This window comes from Phalaenopsis equestris, unplaced genomic scaffold (genome assembly GCF_001263595.1).
Source record: "Phalaenopsis equestris unplaced genomic scaffold, ASM126359v1 Scaffold000428, whole genome shotgun sequence".
NCBI classification, from domain to species: domain Eukaryota; kingdom Viridiplantae; phylum Streptophyta; class Magnoliopsida; order Asparagales; family Orchidaceae; genus Phalaenopsis; species Phalaenopsis equestris.
The window spans coordinates 4515271-4526413 of NW_018164869.1; the positions used below are offsets into that span (position 1 = coordinate 4515271).

Sequence of the window (11143 nt, forward strand, 5' to 3'; positions counted from 1 at the left end):
TCGGGAGGGTGTAGTATTCGCGGTATCAGGCACGATTATGCAAACTATCAGACTAATGAGATCCATTTGGTCTCATTTTTTCAAAAATTAAAACATACTACTTTTAAAACTCAAACTATATATCTTTTATACTTAAATTAAATCTCAAAAATTATTTTCATATACCATATTTTCATAATTAATCAATCGAAAAAAAGTTGACTGACAGTAGCGTAAGTCCTAACTCGTCTTAGGTTCCGAGGTTATCGTGTAGCACGACGTAAACCCTCTTATTTTCACGGGTTATTTGCATAATCGAATATTATGCAAATGTAAGTCCTAAATAATAAAATTGGCATGATTGAACAATTGAATAACATCATATCCAAAATGCAGCCACACAGTGTGATAATTTGGGAAGTCACTGAGATTTTCTCCTCAGAATCTATGACATCCCTTACTTTTTCCTTCCTTTGAACTCCTCAAAATAATTGTTCCTATTTAAGTCATTCTATCTTGCTTTTCTACGTCCTACCGTGAAAACCTAAATTTTGAATTCTTGAAAACTAGTACCTCTGCTCATAATCGAGAGTTTTCCCAAGTGACCCCCGTCATTTGGAATGTAATTAACTATAGGGACTTGCCTCTATAGGGAATTTGGAACTCAGCTAAAATAAACTCTATTGAATCTTTGTATTAGATAGAAAACTTGTTGGTCACACATAAAAGGTTCGCAGATCAAACGGATGTCACAAATCTCTTAGTTTGCAAGATTGGGTCTATGACCGAGGTCTACACTTATCTTTCGGGAGAGTGTAGTATTCAAGGTATCGGACACGATTATGCAAACTATTGGCTATTGGACGAAACTATCAGACTAATGAGATCCATTTAGTCTCATTTTTCAAAAATTAAAACATACTGCTTTCAAAACCCAAACCGTATACTACTTCTATTGAAATTAAATCTCAAAAATTATTTTTCATATTTTTCAAATCTTCAAAAAGTTGACCAACAGCACGACACCTAAAAAAAATTATTTGTGGTGGGAATTTCCAATTGTCATTAAACTTACACAAAAGTGAAAGCGCTGTCTAAATTTATTGAAATAATTTTGACACAGATAAATTGCGAGTATAAATGCAAAAGCAAAAAAAAAACAGAAATCTCATTTAGTGTGCAAGTAAGAAAATATAATTAAAAACACTAGCACAAATTTCAAAAAATATTTGCCACAAACAAAGATGGAAATACAAGAAAATTTGCAAACAAAATGTAACGACGGCATTGTAGAGTGCGGAAATAATTTAAAAAAAATTATAATCATATTTGTATGAATTTTAGTTCATTACTAAATGGGATGAATACAGCAAGCTTGAGTAAACAAATGGATGAAATGGCGCCCTAAAAAAGTGCTGCATCGCAAAGCATGCAAATGACACACCTTAAAATACATAAAGTAGTAATCGTGAGGGGTGGCATAATTCATAAAGCAAATGTGCATCATAAAGTGCCTAGCAATTTTCCTTGCAAAGCATGCAAAATGATGCCAAAGGCTTGGCACAAGATGCATAGTAAAGAGCACGGTATGATAGAATAACAAACATTGCAACATACGCTTACAAGCAGTTAGATAAAATATTCAAACAAGGAAAAATTTGGACACATTTGTCAATGAAAACTTTATGTGAAGCAAGTTGCATTGAAAAGCACGTCACACATACTTTTTCATGCAAATGAACTATAAATCTACATGCTTTAAAAAATGTGCAAAATATTCACCAATTCAAATGCCCATTCACAACCCTCTCTAAAAGACTACATGTTTTTTGTGCGTCAATCTGGCTTAAGAAAATTGAAACTAGGAACATGGTTTTTTCTTTAAGCATAAAAATAAAATAATATATATATAAAGAAAATCAAGAAAAATAAACAGAAATTCTTAGAAAAAAAAATGTAAAACACCTCCCATAAAAAGTGAAAAAAACCAAATGAAGGGATAAATAGGAAGAAAAAGATAAAGAGTATGGAAAGATATATATAATTCAAAGAAGCTTCATAATATTCCAAAATAATTCCACTAGCTATGCTTAGTAACTAGAACCATGTAGGAACTGTATTGAGGCATTTGGGCCCATGCTCTCCACCCAATACACCCAAAATTTTGAAAAATGTACATGAATTAAGCATAAATTTGAAAAAAAAAAAGAGGTATATCAAAGTTGGATCATTACATGTGAGGGTAAAGTTAGTAGAGCATGCATTCCAACGACTGACAAAATGATAAAGACCTTGTATAATGATGAGTAACCCAGCTTGTAAGACAGGGTCTTCAAGTACCAAGTTACGGGTCCTCTCCAGCACCTAAGTTATAAGTCCGAAGGCTCGACCATATACACACGATAGAAGAGTTGATAGGGTCTATAACCCAATATTGTCTGAAATCTCACCTTCTATTTTATATCACAATATTGGCCAAAGCCCAAATCCTAAATACAACAATAAAGTTGATGTGATTAATAATCTAAATAATATTTCACTACATGATCCTCCTCCACATGCAAAAGTAGCATGTTGACAATGATCTAAATGGTTAACTGCCGATCACATATTTTTTTCTCGAATAAACCAAGATATCAATGAATACACAACATGTTCAGAAAAAAAAAAAAAAAAAACTGAAAGTAAAAATAAGAAAAGAAAAGAAAATTTGGAAAAGATCGACAATTTATGATTAAATATTTAAAAAAATAGGAAAGTTAAAAAAAAAACCATTTTGAAGCCTTCTTAAAGTCCTTTCAATGCATATAACCCTCGTGTTTTTTCTTAAAATGTATAAATAGCACTACAAAAGTTCTTAAAATTGTAAACAAATACAATTGTCCATGAAATATGAAATTTGATCTCTTGGCCCCATCTTCCAAAATTTAAAAAATCAGTAGTCAATAAAGATCTAAAGGAGGATGATTGTCATGTAAACACAAAAAATAAATGTGACCTTCCATTTAAGGCAGCACCACAAGATCCCAACCTTTAAATGTGATCCTCCATATGTGGGAGTAGAGCGGACAGGGAGTAGAGCGGACAGGGAGTCTATATATTAGCAAATGTCAAGGTAGAACATTATTGATTAAGAGCATGAGGTTCACCAAAATATTTTGAAAAGCATTTGCATAAGGCCTTCAAACTTTTCTGTGATAAATCCAATTAAAAAAAAAAACTTCAAGGATCTTTTCACTTGTAAGGCAAAGTCATAAATTCCAATTACTGAGCCTTCCCTAAATCTTTTAATAAAAGCCCTAACCCCCAATACATAGCATGTTAAAAAAAAGTATTGGTGAACTAAATGCCTTAAATAAAAAATTCACATGGTCCTAATCCTTTGCAAGTGATAAATGGATAAGGCTAATTTCACAATAACTATCATATAAAAAACATATCAACCTATATTTGTGCGCCAATTAAATGACTACCTTACAAAACAAAAGATTAAAAAAAAATTGAGAGTCAAGATACATATTCCGCAACTTACACACCAACGAAATGCACCCAAGGTGCAGATTCGCACGAGACAAGTATAATTATCCAGAGATTATATTTGGAGGAAATTATATCATAACAAAACCGCTTGCTCAATTTTCTAATGGGCATAATAAAAAAATCATATTCCAACATTCCATCTAAGTTCATTCCCCCAAAAAAAGACAAATAAAATAAATATACACATATATATAAGCTTAAAAATCAAACAACAATCTACCATTTACCGCTTAGAATCATGCATTCATCCTTCCCACCAATTTCACAAGGAAAGCAAATTCAACTTTAACTTAAGCTCACAAAAAGATAATGTCATATAAATTTGTTTATATGACACTCAAAATCTAATGCCAGTAAGAATATAGGGCATGCCCCAAGCTGAGGTGTTGGTATAACTTCAAAAACACCACTATAATGCCTGAATGTTCCTTAATGATGAAGTCTGAGTCATGGACCACATAAGGCACAATGAGCCACATAGGACCACATAAGGCACAATGACCCAAGCTGAGGTGTTGGCATAACTTCAAAAACACCACTATAATGCCTGAATGTTCCTTAATGATGAAGTCTGAGTCACGAACCACATAAGGCACAATGAGCCACATAGGACGCACGCGATGAAAATGAACACCTAAAGTCAACTTAAGATAAGCTTTTCCCCCAAGCCTATAAAGCATATCTTTAAAAGAAATAACCCATGGTTGTTTGCTAGAATACTTCAATTATATTTGGCCAACTATCACTATTGACTAAGCAGAATGGAATTCATGACAACCAAAGAAGGCTAAATCATAAGAACTTGATTTAGTTTGTCCTTATTTCTCCCACCATCCGCTCCAAATAAATAGTAGTACATGTTCTCCAGAAAATTCAAATTAGTGGCACTAAAACAAAAAAGTTATAGAGCTAACTATCAAGCCTTAAACAAAAATGATTTCTGGTGATGGAGAGGGTTTAATTATAACAGCGCTTGTATTTATTAGAAACTTTTGAACCATATCATAAAGTTCCCCTACGATGGAAAGAGCTATGGGTAATGTTTTATTTGATATCCAATTAGTTTTCTATAAACTTACACTCAAAATCATACATAAGTAATGAACAAACCTGGGGCAGCAACAATAAAAGCCCATACAGCACAGTGATCAACCACGGATACTTGTCAGGGTACAAAAGCTGTAAACAAATAAAAGAATTAAAGAAAAATACACAATAGTGCGGTGAATCTATCTCAAAGCATATAAAGAGCATAAATCCTAAAAAAAAACCTTCCAAGTTGAAATCCACAAAAAAAACATCCAAAATTTCAAGCTCAGAGAGTGTATACTTAATCATAGCCTTAACAATTTTAATTCTCATGACTCTACAAAGATGATAAATAGACGGGAATAAACATGAACCAAAATGTATTTTATTGCTATAAAAAATTCATGAGATGCACAAAGACTCATGCTAATGCCTTGATGTAGTTTTGTTAATAATTAAAAAAAAAAAACTTAAGGAATGTAAATGGGTTGAGAATAAACATTTACTGCTTATATATAAGCATGAAAATTTACATCATATTTGCAGTTAAAGAGAATCATCAGTACAAGTCATATAACAAATGCATGAGCGAAGACAATACAACAAAGAATTGAACAATTATCTTCTATGTCGGAGAATCCATTTATGCCAAAATGATCTTACCATAAAAGCAAATTCATGCTAACACATTTAATAGGAAGTACAAATAGCAATAAAAGGATCATCACATAATTTTTATAAATCTTGAAAAGATCCGATCAATTAGTATCATGGAAGCAATATCAAAAACAATATGAAAAATTATGCCTCAGTTAGGCTAAAATTATTAAAGATATGCTTTGTGGAGAGGTGAAAAGCATAGGAATAAGTTGTACAGAATTGAAAGAGTATCAAATCATAGTTGGATTACATCAAAGATCACAAATAGATCCTTAGTTTTTAGTTTTAATACTTCTAAAATATCCAAAAAGGGGTATTGCAAAGTATTCCTATTGTAGATAATATAAATTTATAAAACAATATATTGAAAAATAATAATTTAATAAAATAATGGCATAAGGATGAGTGAAATCGATATAAAGTACATTTCATCAAGGTTTAAAAAAGCCAAATGGGGAATTGACACATTTTGCCTTAGTGAAGCAAAGCATAAATCTTAAGACATAATGACATGGGCAGAAAAAATTCCCATTTAAGCAAAAAATGGTTGGGACGGAATTCTGTCCGAGGGTTGTTATTGGAAGATTTCTGCCTTGTTTTTGAGCCAATCTTGTGGGTACATTATTAATATTATTTTAATTAGGATTAATATTTAATTTTATGGCTTAGCATTAGTTAAGATTAGAATCTTTAGAGATTTTTAAAATTGGTTTATATTATTATTTGGAGATTTTTTTCCTCCTTGTATTCTCTATTGGTGTATTGTATCATTTTATTCCTCTTAGGTGGTGTGTTCATAAACTTGCTTGGATAGATGTGGTGATTTCTCCCAAACATCCAAAGGACTCCTTCATGACCAACCTTGCAGCCGACTGACTATTATTACTGTTCCATCTTGTTGTCAAGCCATAGGGACGCCAATTTCTCAATCTACGTCTTTCCACCCTTTTCGTCATCCTACAACTTATCTAACCCTTCTCTGTGTTATTCCACATCAGCCAAGAACCCTAGATCAATAACAAGTAAGCCTTAAAATAGAAAAAAAATTAATAAAATTAAAAATGATTCATTAATATGACATAAATCATTGATATATTGATTTAGTTTATTGTCATGAAGACATGAACCATAAATCTTAATCTTAAAGGATGAAAAATAAAATTTTGAAATAAAATTTGGAGTAAGCATTCACTTAAAAATTTTAAAATAATGAGGATCAAGATCCACAACGGTCTAATTTTCTTATCATATATAATAATTTTGTTATCAAATTATTGCATCATATTTGCATTTTCAAATCATCTTCAAACATTATATTTTTCTTCTTATTCCCTAAATCAATTAAAACTAGATAGAATATAATTTAAAATAAACTAACAAACAAGTAGCATAACCAGGTAAACATACTTAATTTACCTTTTGACATTTTCTATGTATTGCATCAAATATAGTATATATAAATATAATATAATATAATTTAAGATAAACCGCCTAAAACACCTTGTGGAATAAAGTCTTGAAACTAAACCGCCTAAAACACCTTGTGGAATAAGGCCTTAAAATGTAAAGCTAAAAGAAAGTGTCAGCCTCATTAGTGATAGTGAAGCTTAGGCATCGAGATGTTTTGTAAATCAAGATGTACCTCGAAATATGCGCGTGTGCTTCAAACACCTTTCTAAACAAAGCATTTTATGTTCAATGAAAGGAAGGGAAGGGAAGTTGATAACTAATATAATTCAAAGATAAATGAGACACGTCATCAATTTAAAAGCCCTTGAAAAAACTTTAATTTCAAATCAAGTTTTCAAAATTTGGACTTGACTGGCCGATTCAATTGGTTTGACCATAAACCAAGCATAAATCCAATCAAGTTTACCTCAAAAACCATTTTCGCATAAAACTAGTGAAAATCGATGTGAACCTCCTGTTCAACCGATAAATTGTTGAATCCGTTTATATTATATAAAATCAGTCAATCCAAATAGCACATTTAATTACCATTAAATCTCAATCCAATGGTTGAAATTTTTCTATAAAAAATAAAACGATAAATTGTATTAAGTTAAAATTATAATCATGCATTTAAAAATCTTAAATTTAATTAACATGAGCTTAATCAAGCTATTCCATAGCCTATCCACCACTCATTTGAGTTACAATCTCGTACAACAAAACTCTTAATAATGTTATATTAACTCTGCTATGATGTGAGACTAAAAAAAGATAAACACCAAAAATTTGAGTTGCAAAAACATAGAATTGAGCTATGAGATTTGGGCTTCTAAATATTAAATAAGCTGCAGGATGTGAGAATATTAAAATAAAATTTTAATTTTCAAAATTTATATATTATTAAATTTATATTCTTATTAATTTTTCTAAATTATATTCTTACTATATTTATATTTATATATTCATATTAAAATTTTTAAATACTTTGCATATATATATATTAAAGAGAGAGAGAGTGTGTGAGAATTTTATAAAGCACATATAATTATACCATAAATAGCTTTATATCATATTTAAATCTATAATTATTGAAGACATTAGTTGTGGGCGAGTTCTATTTATTTGTTGTCACATATTTATCATATATTTATTTATTTGCATCATTTAAATCATATTACAAGAGTTTTAATATTTATTGTGTCATTTGATTCAACCATTGAATCCTAAATCTCTCATCTTTAAATTCAACGGCCCATCCGATTTTCAAAACCTTGGTTAAATATTAAAATGGAGAAATAACTTCCATAGCCATAAAAGAAGAGCACCATAGGAAATAAAAAATGATAAATTTTATAAGATAGTAATTTAAATAAATTATAGTTGTGGATCAAAACACTGGGCAACAAAGAAATGTGATGCACAATATTGGACTAAAGATTTTTTTATTTAAATAGATGTGCGGTAAAATAGTAAGAGAGCATACTTAATATATAAAGGTAACTAGTGTAATGGATGTAGCACCTATTGAAGGTAAAGTAGTTGAAAAAATTTGAAGGGTTTATCCATGTACAGGATAGAACAAAAGATACGTCAATAAAGCAATAAATAGAATTAAATGACGTCAATAAAGTAGATAAATAGAATAAATAGAATTAAACGAAGGCTAGGGAGAACTTCCTTATCGAGAGTATTAACAAAAAAGTTACTAAAATTATGTATGGCAAAACAACAGAGTAAGAAAGAACTATATCACAGGCAACACCTATTGAAGGCAAAGCAATTAAAAAAAAAAATTTAAAGAGTTTGAACATGTAAGAGGACAGTTTACGCGCCGATTAAGAAGATAAATATAATTAAGTGGGAAGGATTAGCAAGGGAAAAGATTAAGTTAAACATCATATGGTAAGAAAATCAAGAAAGATGCAGCATTCAAAGGAAAGAAAAAGAATTAATTAATTTGACACAAAATAATTGTGATAGAGTAAATGATTAGGATGACAATAAAAAATGGGTTGATGTATTTTAAACATTTAGATAAACAAGACAAAGATAATAAGACATTGAAAAAATAAACATCTTTTATAGGAAATCCAAATTTTAGTTTCTTCCATACCATACTTACAAAAGATAACGCACTTGCTGGGAAAGATTTCTTCTTTAAAATCAAGTACAAAAGCAAAAGATGCACATAGATCTAAATCAATACTATTAAAAAGCCTAAGGCTGATCACGTTGTCCAAGTTGAAGTAATCAAACTTAATGTAAAAGAAAGTTGCTGGGTTCAATATAAACCATTCATGGAACATGTACCTGCAATCTCAAATAAGTAAACACTGGCGTCTCAAGTAGGCGGATCAACTTGTCCAACTGCATCAAGAACTTTACATTTATGTCATCCTCCCCTAGAGACTTAATTACATCGCTAGCGTGATGATAAGCCTTCAATAGTTTAAAAAAAAAATCAATTTGACTAAAAGTTCATAATAAAGAAATCAAGCAGCTATCTAGATCCCTACCTGAGCAAGCAAACACAAGCTTATTATTGCCATCGGTGAATGGCACCAAGAAGAATATAAAGAGAGAAATAAATCTTTTCCAGAGGGATTATTTAACGATTGCTTGAGGAGTTCTCTAAGATTTGCCAGTTCAGATGAAGTGAGTAAAATCAAATTCAGTGCCTGCACATTGAATAATACAAGTGAGCAAAATTTTCAATATTGCAACCCTTTCCAGTTCTTCACTTCTTGAATATGCCAAGGCAAGGTTTATTGAGAAACCTGAATCATGATAGATGCAAATTCTAGATCATTTTCGCTCTCTAGGTTTGTTGAAAATTCCCGGTAAACTCTTTCAGCGCCCAAAAGTACACAAAGCCTACGAACTATCAAAGCACCTCGTCTGATGATATATCACATCAAAAGTGTATAATTTCAAAATTCTTGATTACATACTTTTCCTATGTAAAAGAAGGCTTGTAAAGTATCGAGCAAGAAAATAAATAAATAAATAAACAGAAGATAGTAGAAAGTTGAACAACATACTTCTCGAGAAGCATGTGGTCAGAGTGAAAGCTATGAATCAGGAAAGCAATTAGATGACGAAAGTGTTGCACATCTTTAGCTATGCCTGCATGGACTTTTAGCACAAGAAGAACAACCTGCAAATGAGCAGAAATTCTGTGATATGCCGTAAACACAGCAATATTTAAGAGTAAAAACAGATTCAATGCTGAATAGCATAGCAGAAGACAAAGCAAATTTGAAGTTGACGACTCAGCTATACATAATATTCTCCTTGCCACACCAGAATTTAACAAAAAAACAAAGAAATAACAAATATTATTATTAAATTCAAAGTCTGAAATTACAACAAACAGCAAAGAAATCTGAAATTGCAACAAAACAACAATACAGCACTAGAACTAGTGTTGGATCTAAGGTGTAGGTGGTGCAAGTTAGGGTTTGGATCTCTGGAGTGGTGGTAAGGAGGCGGCTGGCAAGTTGAAAACAGCAAGACAGTTGTTTCAAGGAGTTCGAACAGCAAGCAAGCAACAAGAACAGCTGTGGGAGGCCTGTCAGGGGCAGCAATGGCAAGGACGTGGGCCAGGGAAAAGGTCTGGGAAAAATAAACACCACTTAAAGATAGATATAACAATAGCACAACTTGGAATTCTATTATACAACCTGTAGATGGAGAAGGATAAGCCTATAGCCATCCCAAAGCAAATCACCAAAAAATTTGAACCCTAAATACCAACAAAAGCAAATATACATCTTCAAACAACTAGGAGTCGGCCCCCTCTTAAGAAGAGGCGACACGATCTTAAGGTGCCCCGTGCCAGTCTCCCGGGTTGAGGGAGCTTCGACCTCTGCTGTTAAATTTTTTGGCTCCTCATAGTATGGAGTCAAGTCGACCACGATGAAGGAAGTAGAAATGTTGTAATCTCCCAATAAGTCAATCATGTACGTGTTATCATTTAGCCTCTCGAGGGCCTTGAAACATTCATCTGCTATGGGTTTGAGTTTCCCAAAAGATCCTAGGGGAAACCTCTCTTTTTTCAATCTAATCCACACAAGATCTCCCTCCTAAAATGTCACATGCTTCCAGGTTTTATTAGTTTGCTTCTGGCACTTGTGGTTTAGCTTGGTGATCTATCTCTCTCTCTCCTCGAGTAGCCTTTGAATCTCCTACACTCTAGCCTCAGCATCCACACTCTACAGCAGGAAGAAGTGGTATCAGCTAAAGTAGGGTGAGTCGGTGACGCCCATACACAATCTCAAAGGGAACATGTCATGTAGACTGAATCAGGAACATAGTGTAAGCACCTAAGGAGGTTTCCCAAACTCTTGTTCATCACCTCTGTCTGACCATTCATCTATGGGTGAGATATTCAACTGAACTGAAACATAGTACCAAGTTACAACTGATCATCAAGTACCAGAAGTTTCAACTAAAACTAGTAGGGGAAAGAGGAAAGATTTCT

At 32.1% G+C, this 11143-nt stretch overlaps 1 protein-coding gene across 3 annotated transcripts in view; it reads right to left on the reverse strand.

The window, feature by feature from the left end:
* LOC110027587 (protein VAC14 homolog) overlaps positions 1-11143 on the reverse strand; it is a 68051-nt gene that overhangs the window by 21467 nt on the left and 35441 nt on the right. For 2 of the 3 annotated variants that reach the window (XM_020729080.1, XM_020729082.1), the window contains exons 14-18: positions 9702-9817; positions 9438-9558; positions 9177-9338; positions 8971-9099; positions 4630-4698 (exon numbers count right to left, since the gene is read on the reverse strand). In XM_020729080.1, the coding sequence (XP_020584739.1) occupies positions 4630-4698; positions 8971-9099; positions 9177-9338; positions 9438-9558; positions 9702-9817 (597 nt within the window). The remainder of the gene's footprint in view (positions 1-4629; positions 4699-8970; positions 9100-9176; positions 9339-9437; positions 9559-9701; positions 9818-11143) is intronic. The other variant, XM_020729081.1, reaches the window with a different exon arrangement.